The 16566-nt window shown below is 34.0% G+C and overlaps 7 protein-coding genes across 7 annotated transcripts; 5 read left to right on the top strand and 2 right to left on the bottom strand.

The window, feature by feature from the left end:
• Positions 1-187: 187 nt before the first annotated feature.
• On the top strand, positions 188-925 carry AFB1 (Afb1p; the record flags this gene model as incomplete). The annotated part of the gene is made up of 1 exon (XM_003670188.1): positions 188-925. One exon carries the CDS (start codon positions 188-190, stop codon positions 923-925), a length of 738 nt encoding a protein of 245 aa, XP_003670236.1.
• Positions 926-1386: 461 nt separating this feature from the next.
• RIC1 (Ric1p) lies at positions 1387-4410 on the top strand (the record flags this gene model as incomplete). Its single annotated transcript, XM_003670189.1, has 1 exon — positions 1387-4410. The coding sequence occupies one exon, from the start codon at positions 1387-1389 to the stop codon at positions 4408-4410; it is 3024 nt and encodes a 1007-aa protein (XP_003670237.1).
• A 472-nt stretch (positions 4411-4882) lies between these two features.
• Positions 4883-5158, top strand: COX12 (cytochrome c oxidase subunit VIb; the record flags this gene model as incomplete). The annotated part of the gene is made up of 1 exon (XM_003670190.1): positions 4883-5158. The coding sequence occupies one exon, from the start codon at positions 4883-4885 to the stop codon at positions 5156-5158; it is 276 nt and encodes a 91-aa protein (XP_003670238.1).
• A 619-nt stretch (positions 5159-5777) lies between these two features.
• On the top strand, positions 5778-8018 carry MLH2 (mismatch repair protein MLH2; the record flags this gene model as incomplete). The annotated part of the gene is made up of 1 exon (XM_003670191.1): positions 5778-8018. One exon carries the CDS (start codon positions 5778-5780, stop codon positions 8016-8018), a length of 2241 nt encoding a protein of 746 aa, XP_003670239.1.
• A 907-nt stretch (positions 8019-8925) lies between these two features.
• On the top strand, positions 8926-10353 carry SMF3 (putative divalent metal ion transporter SMF3; the record flags this gene model as incomplete). Its single annotated transcript, XM_003670192.1, has 1 exon — positions 8926-10353. One exon carries the CDS (start codon positions 8926-8928, stop codon positions 10351-10353), a length of 1428 nt encoding a protein of 475 aa, XP_003670240.1.
• Positions 10354-10699: 346 nt separating this feature from the next.
• On the bottom strand, positions 10700-12346 carry RSC58 (Rsc58p; the record flags this gene model as incomplete). The annotated part of the gene is made up of 1 exon (XM_003670193.1): positions 10700-12346. The coding sequence occupies one exon, from the start codon at positions 12344-12346 to the stop codon at positions 10700-10702; it is 1647 nt and encodes a 548-aa protein (XP_003670241.1).
• A 344-nt stretch (positions 12347-12690) lies between these two features.
• Positions 12691-16503, bottom strand: ECM16 (ATP-dependent RNA helicase ECM16; the record flags this gene model as incomplete). Its single annotated transcript, XM_003670194.1, has 1 exon — positions 12691-16503. One exon carries the CDS (start codon positions 16501-16503, stop codon positions 12691-12693), a length of 3813 nt encoding a protein of 1270 aa, XP_003670242.1.
• Between the last annotated feature and the right edge of the window lie 63 nt (positions 16504-16566).

Genomic DNA, 16566 nt, shown 5'->3' on the forward strand with positions numbered 1-16566 from the left:
CCAAACAAACTCTTTTTCTTGCTTTCCAAAAAATTTATTCTTCTCCATCGATCACGACATTATGTTCTATAAAGACTATGCTCTTTCTGTTGACGTTTTGTATGTCTCTATAGCACCTGTTTGCTAAGACATATATTCTTGATACGAATAGGTCAAATCCTTCAATCATAAAACTTTTACTATCACCATGCAAACAATTCATGATCTTTTCCAAATCATCACCATATGGACAATTTGTTGCATAGGTATTTTAAAAGTACAGGCTGCATCAGTAACCAAGACGTCTACTAATGGAGCCACTAATACAGTAACAAGTTTCGCATCACAAACAATTACCAACTCAGCGCAGATGGTCTCTGCACGATCAGAGGCAGCTAATGTGGATATGCCATTTTTCATGGCATTCCTAGATGATTTTGGATCTCAATTACCTCAATATACATCGTATATGGCTCAAAATCATTTCACTTTACCTCAGGCAATCGCTGATTATTATTACCATATTGCATTCCTGCCTGACACTGCAGATTTGCAAGCTGATATTGCAAATACATTTCCATTTAATCAATTTCAGACCTTTATAACTGCATTCCCATGGTATTCCTCTCTTTTATCACATGCTTCCGTTTCTACGATCTACTTGCCAGAAGATTTTATAGAAAATACTGCAATTAATAACGCATCTATTATCCAAACTAGCTCTTCATTAGATGCCCCTTCCTCTTCTATTACATCCAGAAAAGCATCATCAACAATTTCATCGAAATCTATAACTTCCTCACCATCATCTTCTTCGTTTGTTACAACCTCTACTACTACTACTACTACTTCTTCTTCCACAACTAGATCAAACAATGCTGCTAATAATGAACTCAAAGTTTTAAATCCGACCATAATGTTGTTATTGATCGGGTTATTCTTATAAGAAGAATCATATAAAATTACTGATATTTCATTATTATTAATGTCTGAAGTGAAAAAGTTCCTGTAACCTTAATTGTATCACAATTTCCTTATTTTTATTTTGTATTATATTTTTATATAATAATTAACGGATTTCCAAATGACGATAAATACTTCTCATTAGTAGATATATTTCTATACCTTTATATTGTTTGAGAGCAAGGCTTTTTATTCGAACACCTACCAGTAATAACAAAACATCCTTTTACTACTACGTAGTTAGAGATCTTAAAAAGACACGCTTAGTCCCAAGACACATTTATCGAATTTTAAGGTTTATAAAACTTATACAATACCAGTCAAATAGCGATACTTGAGACAAAACAAAACAGTTAAGTTCGGTCCCCTCACCCTAGCCAAGCATCTCTAATTAGTTAAAATCACGTCTTCAATTAATTTCCCCGATCCAATTGAGATATTATAATGCATTTATGGCCATTCAGTCCACCTCAACTTCTTAAAGTGTCCCCTAGATCAACAGCACTCTCCAACGAACAGATTAACGATAATGAAATAAAACAATGTCTCACATTACCTCAATCTAACGTAACAATTTTTCTACATCCATGTAGAGTTCAAATTTACAATTTCAAACCATTCGCCTTGGTAGCATCCCATGAAAGAACTCAAAAATCAATAGATGAATTTGGTCAGAATAAATTCATGGTAAGTTCAACATCCTTCTCACACCCAATCAAAGGATTAATGAATGAGGAAGAAACTATAAATATAACTGCTTCGTTACAAAGGAAATCTATAGTCTATGTGATTACTGAAAAGAACTACATTCTAATTTATCAAATCTTGAAAAATTCATCTAATGTAACCATCTTCCAAGACTATGGTATTCTTGATTTAGGTTCCAGTTTTTCTAAGGAACCATTGAGCAACGAATTTGCTATCAGCCAAGATAGTAATGATGATGGTAATGATGATACAGATGATGATACGTTGACCGTTTATGATAAAAACAACACTTCAAAGATTATCCAAAATGGGTATATTGTATCTAAGGCTAAGGGATTTTTGAATTTTCTTACCAATACTCAAGACGATTTAGCTGAATTACCAGTGAAAAGATTGGAACTTCGTTTGAAAGTGGTATTGAAGTTTGATTATGAAATTTTAGATGTGGTTGGCTTCAAGAGATTTGCCAAAATCGGAGATGGGAAATTTGAAGAAAATTTACTTATATTGTTCCCTCATGGATTGCAAATCCTTAATCTAATAGATTTCAAATTAAATAAGAGTCACCTTATAAATATTAAAGACTCTAAAAGGATTTGTATTTTACAAAATCAATTGTTTGTAATTGCTGAAGACAAAGAGAAAAATAAAATTACCATACATGAAATTGATGCAGAAAATCAAAAAACAGAAGAAATAACCATCGATGGTACTTCAAAACCATTTAAGTCATGCTTTACATTTAATAAGAGAATTGTTTTCATACACGAGAATATTGTCAGATTTTATGATCCTATCAAGAAGAAACTCTCTCATTCATGGAATACCTCAACGAAGAATAATATTTGTAAACCTTTGAATGATGATGTACTCTTGGTAATTTCAGAAGAAAACAATTTCTACGTATTTACAAAGTTTGGTAACCAATTAGTTTCATATGAGAAAACCCATGAATCAGATAAACAACCTGCACTTAATTATTCAGATTTTTCATTTTGCAATAAAACATTAATAACCACATCAAAGAATGGAGATTATAAAATATGGCCATATTGGGAAGAATCCAAACAGCCATTTTCTGATTTCCGTACCACAAAACCATACATTTTGCATAATAATAAAAATGAAATATTATTATATTCCCCAACAAATGAATCTACATCAAATAAAGATATTTTCCAATCTATACGGTTACCGACAAAAACAATAAATAACTACTACCCTCTAGTTAGACTTAATTCCACATCAAAACTTTTGTCCACATTTATTGCGAATAAGAATTTATTGTTAATATATAATACCGACACCAATAATTGGTATAATTTCCCACATGTTACGATCCTAGATATGCAATGGTTGGGCCATACATATTTAGTTTGCTATGCACAGAAAGAAGATGGATCGAGATCAATTCAATGTTTAAATTTTCCCTTACAAAACTTAGGAAACCGTGAATTTTCTGATTTAATTATTTGGGAATATGATTTAACTGAAGACATGAACGTTATTAGTATCCATGTGAACAGTTTGTTTAAATATAAGCTATTGAAATTGAAGAATAAAGATGAAAAAAACTCTACTACACCAAATGAAGTTTTTTTCAAGACTGCTGAAATTATACTGATTACTAATCACGAACTTATTGTACTTGATGTTATATCTACAATCCATTTATCTGGAATCAATATCATTAAGAAATTGCATCAATTTGCTAGAGTGACTCTTCCTGAAGATATCGATGGAAGAGATATCAAATGGGTCACGAATTATAGAGATGGATTATTATTTTTGTCAGATGATAAGATATTTAAGATTGAGAAAATAGCTAGTGAGGAATGGCTATCTGTAATGTTACTGGAGAAGGTGGAAAGAATAATCGATGTTCTTCGAGAAGAGATTTATCTAATCCATGAGAATAAATATACTATCTATAGATTAGATGATTTATGGGATGATAAAGAACCAATATTGACAATTCCAGTGGAAGAAAATTCATATATTATATCTGCCTCCCCAGGAACAGCAACAGCTTATACATTGGAATGTGTCTTCACAGAGGGTTCATCTAGATTAGTAGTGAAACATGACATTTATTTGGATAAAGTTATATGTGCAAAGATAGAGCAAGAGGTAGATCCGGAGGAAATTACAATTGAGTTCCGTCAATTGAAACATTACAATTTTGCCCTAGAGAAAATCCTATCCTCTAAAATGCTATCGGATGATCCGTTGGATAAGATAATAGCGCTGATAAAATACAGTGATGAATTCGGTGATCCTACCAAACATACCAACTTGCTTGAGATTGTAAGCAACTGTTTAAGGAAGATTGAGACAAAGTACTGGAATAAACTATTTACCAGCTTGCAAATGACCCCTAGGGACCTATTAGGATATTGCATTGATGGTAATGAATCCAGGATATTGGGGATATTATTTTTGGTGTTTCTAAATTATGATGAAACGGATCTTGTACAAGATTTGAAGAAAAATGCTTCTACTTCAGGAACCGAAACAATTCCTGAAGATGAAACCGTTACACAGTACAAAACAGATAATTCTGTAGTTAGTCTAGTGAAAGATGAAGAACTAATGTTACAAATACTTCGTGTATTAGTTACTAGTGCCGCAACAGCAACGGATGCAACAAAGGCTGTCGACGCGTGGGATATGTGTTTCCAGTTAGCCAGACTAATGAAAGAACTAGATAAAGAGAATAATACTCAATTAGTTCAAGACGCTATGAAAATGTTCCAGTGAGACATCGATGACACATGAAACATTTTTTCTATACATAATGAATATTAAATGTATAACTTCTACGATCAAACCTTAATAATTAATTACCTGTTTGCGCACAGTATATAAAATAAATGAAAATAAGCTTACTATGAAGTAGGATATGTAGATTCCGTGATACTTATTGCTACAATCGACTGTAATCCATACCGTTTGCTGACGCATTTCGAATGAACCAATAACATTCAGGAAATTATAGCTGGGCGGCTTTCTCGGAGCTTCTGCCCGATAACTCACCCGCACACCAGAATTACTTTAACAAGTAGCTCTTTAGCATATAGACAATATTGCAAGACCCCTTATAAGAGAGGAACAACTAATTGTCACAATATATATTATTTCCTCTCATAACCCTTTGTCATTAGTTGCCAACCATTCCTAGTAAGAGGATAACACTTAAAACACATTTTTTAACAAAACAATAATCACTATAATGTCCGAAGTGGAAGACATACAAGAATTCAATAAGGAAGACGAATCTCCGTTACATACAGTTGGTTTTGATCCAAGATTTCCTCAACAGAATCAAACTAGACATTGCTGGCAAGCGTACGTGGATTATCACAAATGTATCAATATAAAAGGTGAAGAATTTGCTCCATGTAAAGTGTTCTGGAAAACTTATCAATCTTTATGCCCAGTGGATTGGATTGAAAAATGGGATGAACAAAGGGAAAAAGGTATCTTTGCCGGTGATATTAACCCATGATTGATTACCGGAACGGTTGAATAAATTCAATATATTCTTAGGGTTATAACCTCTTGTTTTTTTGTTAGAGTTTGAGGGGAAAAATAAAACGTTTTTCTATCTATTTATTAATTTATTTATTTAGATTACTCTTTATGAAGGGTGCACGATTACTACTACTACTATTATTATTATATATTAGGATAACTTTACCATCAAGATTTAAAAATATTACTTACTAAACAACTTAAGTGAACTTTTTATAGCTAAATACAACTAAATCGTGATCTTAATGCGGTGATGGTTTGATGTTTTCCCTAGAATAGTTACTTATTATATATTCTACCAACATCTGTACAAGCTTATAATCAAATTTATTCGACGAAGCATTATTTCCCTTCGTGGTCTTTTTAGTAATGAAACTGTTTATGATATTATTCGTACTCAATCGATCAAGTTCTGTGTTTACTACAATATCTATGAGTTATAGCAGGGGTTTCTCGAACTAAATATTATATGGAGGCGAAAACCGAAACTAGTAAAAAGAGCCTGGACAGAAGAAGGTCTACAAAAAACAACAGAATGGAAACAAGGGAAAAGAAACCACTTTCCTCCTTTCTTTCAATGGTACGAAGGAGAGATGGCAATTAAAGAAATATCAACAAATTCAAAATGGAAAATTGTTTCAAGTTCCTTTATATTAGGCCCAACTTCTGTTGTTCATGAATTACTAGATAATAGTGTAGATTCCGGTGCTACAACCATATACATAGATGTAGATTCAAAAACTGGAGGTTGTGAATATATTTCAGTGAAAGATAACGGTTCTGGTGTAGAGAAAGATGATAGATCTGTAATGTGTCTAAATCATACTACTTCCAAAATTGAAAATTTTGAGGATCTTTCAAATTTATCTAGTTTGGGATTCAGAGGGGAAGCATTGTTTATGATTGCTAATTTATGTACAGATAAAGGTTCTATGGAAATTGCAACAAGAACTGAAAATGAGCCTATAGGAGAGAAATGGTTTGTTCAAAAAAATGGATCTATTCTTAATGATAAAAGGTATAAGACATCCTATGGTACTGGTACTACAATTACGGTAAGGAAGCTTCTAGGTGGATTGAGAGCAAGATACATTGATATGTCAGAAAAATCAAGGAAAAGTATAGATGAAATTAAACAAATGATAAATCATTATTCTTTAAATTATAGGTCAATCAGATTTTGCTTTTCATTAGTATCATTAGACAAGAATGGTAAAATAACCCAGAAACAGTTACAACAATCAATGGATATAAAACTTTCCAAAGTAAGAGCATTATCTTTCTTATTGAAACTGCGGAAACCAATAGCAACTAATTTCATAGGCTTTGACAAACTTGAAGTAAATGACAAGGTTAGTCTCGAGGTAATACTCCCGACGATGAGACCAGAATCTGATATTATAAATGTGAAAAAGCCGTTAAGGTTCCTTTCGTTAAATAATAGAGCAATGTCTCTTCAATTAGAAATTGGTCATTCCATCAATAAATTGCTTAATTCATTATACAAAAGTTTTCAAATGTTAAATCCCATAGTTTGGTATATCAATCTAAATTGTGACCCCAAGTTAATTGACTTCAATATTGAGCCTGAAAAGAATGATGCTTTATTCAAAGATTTTGATTTTATATTAGAACAAATAAAGGCATGTCTAAAGGAATTTATCATGGATAAATTAGATATTGGGGAAGAGGAGGATAGATCACTAGAATTCAGAAATACAAAACCATTACCAGAAACAGAAACTGGTTCGCAAGCCATACCAATTGATATATCAGAACCGGAAAAAACCACAAATAGAAATATATCTCGACATTCTCCAGTTTTTAATGAACAAAGTATAACAATGGTAGACCATATAATAGATAATGAAGCCGAACCTCATGCCTTTGGAAAACAAATTGAAAGCAGATCCGGTTCGGGTGGAAGTTTATCTGAAATAACTGTCATTGATGCAATTGAGACCGGAGTGCCGAATGCAAGAATAAATGGAAGATCTATTACAAATGGGTCCATGATTTCAGAAGAAGGTAACTGGTCACATAATCTACATGATGAACCACTTTCAGAAGACCAAGATCCTAGATTAGATGCCCAGAATAAAGGGTCTTCTTCGTCGTTAACGTATAATTATCAAGAGACCGAATTGACCAATGAGGATTTAGAGTTATCTAAGGACGCATCTCTGTCGAATCCATTTATTATAGCGAAGATGAAAAATATTGGTAAAAAACAGAATCCTAAAAACAAATTGAATTCCATTTCCAGTTTCAATGTCAATTCGTTACCAGAGAAGCCAACAACAATGATCAATAAAGATGTACAACTTAAAAAATTAAGAGAAGTCAATGGGAATGGACCAAATCCATCACAAAAGTCTCTCTCTCAAAGTGTTTTTAATTTAGATGATACAAGAATCTTTAAGAGACAAGCAGATGGAATAGAAGAGCATACAGAACAAGAAAATAGTATAACGAAACGCTATCGCTTAGCGGATAAATTGGATACTAATGTAACGGGAAAACGTATAGGGAAAACTGAAACTCAAAAGGTGAAAGTGGTGGCCACTAAAAAAAAGCATCGGAATAAAAAACTGTCTATGTTTTCAGAATTTACAAATAGTTATTCTATCCGTATTCTTTATAAAAGCTTGAATATGATGGAATTATCGAAAGTATCCAAGGAGGCAGAAAGAATATTGACGGCACATGAAGATGAGAGGCCGTCTAAGATGTTGCTAGCTCAACTTCGAGATACTAATAAAACCATAGGAAAAAAGTATAATTTGAAGAGATCTAACCGAGGCTGGTACATTTATGGCACGGGGCCCCCATGAGAGAAAAGGGGCACCTTTAATAATGAGAATAGATACGTCCGTCGCTAACAACATATAACTGTATATGATATAACATACATGCATAAATATTGTTTACTTTCCGTAAAAGGTAAAGGCAAATGACAGCCAATTATCGAAATATGTAAACAAGGAATAGGTAGGAATGAATTGATGCTGCCGGTCAAGTTGGTGGTGATGGTTGTTATCATTATTGTTGGCCCAACAACTACGTATATCACCATGGAAACCACTGGCTGTCTGAAAAGAGGGAGAAAAATTCCGAAATGACAATGGATGGCGATGAGAAAGAGCCAGCCGGCGAAGGCAAAAAATTTGGGTGCAATCTGTTGCGGTGCACGGAGGTAGGCTTTTAGGGTAAAGGAACGAGGGCCGTAATATTCAATAACTTCGCATCATAGTTATTTAACCCTTAACCAGAATAGTCACGCTCAAAGTCTCTAGGGCAGAATAGCTTTAACAAAATAATACCCCTTTTACCGGGTAAAACATTAAAAAGATTTGATTACAATCGATTAATAAAAACCCTTATGTTTTTCTTTAAAAACCCGTCAGAAATCGGGTGCGACAAAAGCAAATGCTTCCGGAGACCCATTTTTTTCTTCCTTCTTAACGATTAGCGAACCCTTTTTGTAGCAATAATAATTAACGAACGAATTCTTTTTTTTTTTTTTTTTTTTTCAATACAAAAGGGAAGTCATCTCAAATTTGTAGCTTTCATATTAATCTATAAAAAGGTTTTTCATTCTTAAGTAGGACAAGTCAGTTAACATTCTGAAAGTTTCCGACTACTTCCCAAAAATATCCAGAGGAACGTTAACGTTTACTTTACGTAATCATCGGATCTAATAAAATTATAACCTTCATAATATACAAATACAACTAAACAATGTCATCCTCAATGGACGTGCTGCGAAAATTTGCTAAATTCGTTGGCCCAGGGATTATGGTCTCAGTGGCATACATGGATCCAGGGAATTACTCAACAAGTGTTTCCGGTGGTGCTCAATATAAATATAAATTACTATTTTCCATATTCATATCAAATTTATTCGCTATCGTTTTACAATGTCTATGTGTCAAATTAGGAACCGTAACAGGTTACGACTTGGCTGAAAACTGTCGTCGTAATTTACCAAGAAAAATTAATCTCACTTTATATTTCTTTGCTGAATTGGCTATCATCGCTACAGATCTAGCAGAAGTAGTAGGAACTGCTATTGCTTTACAGATCTTATTCGGTATTCCCTTAACATGGGGTGTCATTCTAACTGTCCTAGATGTCCTCGTGATATTACTATTTTATAAACCAGAGGAACAATCTATGAAAAGAGTTAGACTATTTGAACTATTCGTTGGTACCCTTGTCATCGCTACATGCTTCTGCTTCTTACTAGAATTATTTAAAATCAACATTCCTCATAAGAAAACTTTATTCGAAGGATTTTTACCATCTAAGGTCATCTTTGAAGACAAACAAGCGTTATACATTTCATTAGGTATTCTAGGTGCTACAGTTATGCCACATTCACTTTATTTGGGTTCATCTTTAGTTAAACCAAGATTACAAGAACACGATATGAAGAAATATGGTAAAGTTGAAGCTCGTCCAAGTTTGAGTGCTATCAAATACAGTTTAAATTATGCTTATGCTGAATTAATCATTTCTCTTTTCTTAATCGCCACATTCGTTAATTCAGCAATTTTGATCGTAGCAGGTGCATCTTTATTTGGACAACCAGACGCCGCTGATGCTGATTTGTTATCAATTTACGAATTATTGGTACATTACATTTCACCTGCTGCAGGCTTAATCTTTGCATTAGCAATGTTATGTTCTGGCCAATCTGCCGGTATCATTTGTACAATGGCAGGTCAAATCGTTTCTGAAGGTTTCCTTGAATGGTCATTACCCCCATGGGCAACGAGATTATGTACAAGATTAATCGCCATTATCCCATGTTTGTTCGTCACACTAACTATGGGTGAACGTGGTATTTCTGATATCTTAAACCTTTCTCAAGTCGTATTGTCATTGATTTTACCAATCGTCTCTGCTCCATTAATTTATTTCACAGCTTGTAGAAAATTAATGACTGTGCCAGATGTTTATGGTGAAAATAATGGAACTTTAGAGAATAACGATGCAGTTATTGATGAACATACACCATTAACTTTGGAACGTAAGAAACTAGAAGCTGATTTCACAAATAGTCGCTGGCTAACGTGGTTAGCTGTTTTAATTTGGGCTACCATTGGTGGTTTGAATTGTTACTTGGTAGGATCTTTCCTAATGGGTGCCGACGTTCATTTCTAATTTTCCAAAATACCTCCTCATGATATTTTACAGAAAAACAAACAAACATCAAATATATTCATTTGCCGAATATTATATAGACCGCATAGTATTACATTTTCATTTCTTATTTTTTCTTCTTTCTTTCTTTCTATAAAACTTTACATATCAAAAGAACATTCAAAAACAAGACATAATCATAGAATAAAAATGCATAACAAACTTTGAGCGTATTCTACTAAGAAATTTATATACTTATCGCTGAAAATTGAACTTAATAGTTGTTATCTGACTATAAAGTTATAAGACGGTCCACATTACAGACAGTTATAAGCCTCCTGATGCTTGTACTTATTACAAAACGATTTCATTTCCTGTGTCTTCTTTTCCTTGCATGTTGTGCCCTTATTACAGGAATATTACCACTATAGGTAGCTTGAACTATCGGGAAAGATTTACATAAGGATGGAAAAAAATCAGAAACTTGTTTTGCCAGTATTATTTCTTTCATCAATCTTTTAGCTTTGTGATATAATTGAGTTTCTTCTTCTGTAGGCTTAGTTACTCTATTTGATACTCTCTTTTTACGTAAGTTTTGTATTTTCAATAATGTTTCATTGACTAATTTTTCTTGTCTGCCGTTTTTAAAAGATTCTATTTCATCTTGTCCTAGATAGTTTGATGGTGACCAGTTGAAAAGATTCTCTAGTTTGATAACCTTGGACTTACCTGATTTACCGCTCGTTTCCTTGTCGGCAGCGTTATCCGCCACTATACCATCTGGGGTTGGTTTAGTTCCATTTACTTCAGTCATGTCTAGCATTTTAGTTTCAGATCCAGCTCCGGCTCCCATATCACCTTCCATTTTCCTAGCATTAATAGTTGTCGTATCGGTAGTTATTGTAGTAGTATTATTTGTACTGCCGGTAATATTTGGCGTATTTACAGTGTTGGTAGGTGTCTCTATAGCATCCGCGGTACCTGGAGTATTGGTAGTTTTAGTGATGGCTGCAGCAACTGTAGTATCAGCAGTATTTGCAGGTTCAATGATAGTTTCTTCTTTATCCAATTTTTCTTCCGAAGTTTCCTTCTCTTCCACTATTTTTTTCTCCTTTAGGATATTCATATAAGCAACTTTCTTTAGCCACGTTATACCACGGGTCGTAGAATCGACGACAGTTCCGTCTTCTTTTAAAGTAGGTGCCCATGATTTATAATCATCATAGTTTAACCAAGTAGTAGTGGGTAAGTTATACCAATTTGGATGACTAAAATTAGTCAACATGGTCGTAGGAGTCAAAGTTGGATCAGGTATATTACTTGTATTGGCTGCAACAAAACCTAATCTTGGTGCTTCCTCTTGTACATTTGTTTGCGGTATAACGTTATTTATTTCAAAATTTGAATTTGGTAATTCATGGGGTCTCTTATCTAGATTGGATTTTGAGATGAGAGATGAGAAAAGATCCAAATCTTTTGTCTTAATATGATACGTCTGGGTCAAGGGAAGTTTATAATTCATTGAAACCTTAATAAAATCCTTACCGATAACATCATCAAGCTCTGTATTGGTGCTAGTATCTGTTGAGTCAATATCATCGTTGGCATCTATTATCATACCAAGCTTATAACATTCTCTTAAAATTAGCTCGGTGGCAAAATGGTAGAATTTGTCAACCATATAATAGTTTTTAGTCCCCTGTGGATAGTAGTGGATCAATAGGATACAAACTAAAGTGATGTCGTGATATAGTTTGTAAATTCCATGTTGTTCTGGAATATATTCCTTGTTGTCAAATTTTTCATTTATAGTGGTTAATGCCAATTTGTCCTCATTTCGAAGCACTCCTTCTAAGTTACTCCTATTCTTGATAAACTTGAAGTATGATTCATATATTTTGGCTGGAATCTCTTCATAGAATTTTGATGGAAATTTTTCGTCTAGTACATCACACTTAGTAGAAGCAGCCTTCAAAACAATCTGTAAATCTGCCAAAAGATCATCAGGTGACATCCTGTAGTTTAAAGGTTATACTTCTTTGTTGTCGACTCTGTTAAATAATATTCGGAGATATATCGACAGTTTCCCGTTTTCTTAGATTAAAGTCATGTTTTCAGTGTATGAATATGATTTTGTTTGTTTTGCTATCTTCGATATTTAATTTTTCGTTATTTCCAAAAGGACGGGAAGCTGTCGCGTGCGACGGACGACTATAATTCAAAATAATAATCTTGAAGTTCTGTCACTAATACAATTGTAAGATCTATTCGGTCTATCTATATAACTGTTTAGATGGTTATATATGATGCTATAGTACAATATATGATTTTTAGAATAACAGCAATGTTTGTTATATCTTATTTCTTTTGGTTTGCCTCAGCAGTTTTATAGTTTTTGTTCGTGATGAATTTAGTGACAACCCATTTTCCGTTTTGCTTCTCTTGATGCACCGCAATTGGATTCAAATCCCATCCTATTTTTAGATCACTGTCAATAAAAGCACCGAATCTTGGAACAACATAACAATATCTTTCATTTAATGATATGGGTATACTTTTCAAGCCTTGACCAGTCAAGGGTTTACTATAATCTAGTAGCAACCCATTCCTAGCAACATTAGCCAATGGAGTACTCTTAATATCACACAAGGTATTCATTCTTGTTTTGGCGTTACCACCGAGATGTAACGAATGATAAACTAAAAATTTTGGAGGTAATTCACCTAAATTGCTCAAGATGGATGATGGATGAATATAGACAAAACAATCTGTTATTTCTGGAGTTTTTGAAGTAAGAACAGGTACGTATGGAATGTTAATTAATGAAGATTTATTAGTTATCTCAGCGTCTTCTGGGAAAAGATAATCGGCTCGAATGGCAACATGATCAACAAAACCGGCACATATCATTTGCTTCAAAAGTTTGACCTGTATTTCGGTAGGTGGATTTGATTTCAAATCTTCACTCTTTACGTTAACAGCAATATTCTCCTTCGATGTGTTGGATTTTATAATGTACATTAATTGCATTCTTAATTTCACAATTTCTTCTAAAGTTTTACTTCTTAGGAAGTTGTTCTGTACGAAGGTAGCTTTCTGATTCTTAGGAATATAGTCAAACGCACTAACAACACTCAACAGGCGGAATACATCACTCTCTTTGTCCAATTTATTAAATTTGGCACGATTCTTATAAAACTGAGTACGAATCGTTTTCTTTCGTTCTTCTTCCTCTTTATCAATTCTTGTGTCTGTATTTTCATCTTCATCATTATCGGTTGGTTTTACCTTGACTTCATTAATACCAAGTTCATTTTCGGATATGAAAGGATCACCAACAGATAAGGCACTCACGATTGAAACTATATACGGTAGACAATCGTGTTCGTCAGAGACTAGCAACATTTTGGAAAATCTAGGAGATAATGGGAACAAACTCATTTTCTTCCCATCATCAGTAATTTTTTCCCTAACATCTAACGCCCCTAAATATTGAAGTAATTGGATAGCTTTAGTCAACGCAACTCTATCTGGAGGTGTTGGGAAGGGGAAATTCACAATGTTATGGATTGCCATGCTCTTCATTTGCAGCACAATACTTTCTACTGGCATTCGTAAAATTTCAGGTTTAGAGAATTCTTCGAAATCTCTCTCATAAACAGCTGATGAGTACAAACGATAACAGTGACCTGGACCTGTACGACCAGCTCTACCACTTCTTTGGTTTGCACCTGCTTTACTGATCCATCCGATTTCGAAACTTTGAACCCCATTTGATTCATTGTATTTGCGTTCTTTGGATCTCCCACAATCTACAACATATCTGACACCAGGAATCGTTAACGATGTTTCAGCAATATTGGTAGAAACAATACATAGCCTGGAGCCTTTTGGTGATTCCTCAAAAACCTTCATTTGTTCTTTAGTTGGTAGCAAAGAATATAATGGGAGAACATATAATGGATCATCTTTTGATTGTCCTTCCTCTAATGTTTCGTCGAAACCTTCTTCGTTGTCAAAATCATCTTCTAAATTTTCTTCATCTGATCCAAGTTCTGCATTGAATTGTTCTTCATCAATGATCTTGGTACTAAATTCTATATCTTCCACTTCTAAGTCAGCAGTTTTGTTATTTACTCTTACAGTTGAGCTATTTGAAAAATTCTTTTTTGATTTCTTAAAAGGAAATTCCCTTCTCAATTTTTTAACCATATGATTAATTTCTTGTTGACCCGTCATGAATATTAGAATTGCACCAGGTGGTAACCTTCTATGGATCTTACATGTTTTTCGAAATGCTTCATCAGAGTAATTGAAAGGAGTTCTTTTGTTGAAATGCACAGAAACTGGATACTGTCTTGCTTCAACTTTTAATATTGGTGGGGGAGTTGAGAATAATGTAGTATTTTCACTGAAATCAGTAACCCTCAATGTAGCTGACATAATAATCAACTTCAATCTTTTACACTTCTCTGGATTACTCATATGTTCTTTAGCACGTAAACGGACACAACGACTTAACATACCTATTAATATATCCGTATTAACATTTCTTTCATGGGCTTCATCAATAATAATAGAAGAGTATCTCGTTAATCTAAAGTCATGCATCATCTCTCTCAATAAAACACCATCTGTCATGAACTTAACTCTCGTGTCTTCCTTCGTTGTGGAATCGAATCTAATCTGGTATGCAACTTTACTTCCATGATTGCCCAATTCATTGGCTACACGCTTAGCCATCGAAACAGCAGCAACTCTTCTTGGTTGGGTAATCCCGATCATACCTGGATTGTCTGGAGAATCTGGGCTACCGAATCCAGATTCATATAAGAACTGCGGTACTTGAGTAGTTTTACCAGACCCAGTTTCACCACTAATAATTACAACGTCATTATGATGAATAGCTTCCATTATTGCATGTTCTTCACCGAACACAGGTAACTGCATCCTAGCCTCTTGAATTGTGTCAGATCTTTCTACTGGAACGTAAAATGCCTTCCTAACAGACTTTTCATCAACTGGAATATTCGGAACTTCTAGACCATCTTCCAAATCCTCTTCTCTAATTATTGGTTTATAGTCTATATTCATTTGAGGAGTTATTGGCTCAACGTCTCTCCCTTCCATTTTCTTGATTTCTTGGTTTGCCCAATTTTTGAAATCTTTAGCAATATCATGTAATTTCTCTTCATCGTCAATATCATCATGTTCTTCTCTTTCATCATCCTCTTCTCCCTGATCGTCCGAAGCACTTTCAGAGTCAACGCCACTTTCTTCTTTTAGTTCTTCCTCTTCCCCTTCATCACCCGCGCTTTCTTCGGTAGAGTCAGATTCCTCAGAGCTTGATACAAAGTCTAATTCATCTTCTTCATTATGTTTTTTCAATTCTTGCATTTCAACTCTTTGCCTCCAGTTGTATTTCCTCTTTGAAAGTTTTTTCCCTTTATTGATTACTTTCATGTTAGCGAACCCAAACCCTGATCCCATTCCGCCAAACTTGGCTGGTCTATTATCAATAAAAGTGGATGAGTTGGTAGTAACATCACCAAACTTACTTTCAAAGTCGTCAGATTCTTCATTGTCTTCATTTTCATCATCATGATTTACGTCATGCTCAGATTCCGAACTATATTGTAGTTCACGTTTAGCGGCTGGATCATTTTCTTTCCATTCTTTCACAATATGGTCTTCATAGAGGATTGCTCGAGTATCATCAGTTGATCTACCCTGTTTTTCTAAGCTCAGAGCTTCAGCGAACTCCTCTTTTTTAGTTTGCCTACCTTCACCTAATTTCTTTGAGCTTACTAGCAATGATGTATCGATCTTGTAATCTTGAAGTTTTTCAATAATAGTTTTTTTCTCTTCTCTCTTCAGTTGATGATCAATAAATTTATCCAATCTCTTCTTTTTAAGTCTTGAAATTTTAGATTCCTTTGGAGTGAATATTTCTTGCAGTTTTCTTTTCTTCAGGCTTTTCTCTTCCTCAGTCAATGGTTCCAATATTTCTGCATTTGTGTCTGTTATTGAGGTGTTCTTTGCGTCCTCTTCTTCTGATTCCTCTTCAACTTCTCTATGGAACTGTTTATTTCTAACTTTCTTCAATTCTTTTAGCTTGGCCATATGACCCGCTCTGGCCTTTTCATTGAACCTTTTTCTATAAGTACCCATTAGTATAATGCGCTACTTTATGCTCAATAAATAGGGATATTGCAATAAAACTAATTTATCAAC

The sequence above is a fragment of the Naumovozyma dairenensis genome, chromosome 5 (assembly GCF_000227115.2).
Source record: "Naumovozyma dairenensis CBS 421 chromosome 5, complete genome".
Lineage (NCBI taxonomy): Eukaryota > Fungi > Ascomycota > Saccharomycetes > Saccharomycetales > Saccharomycetaceae > Naumovozyma > Naumovozyma dairenensis.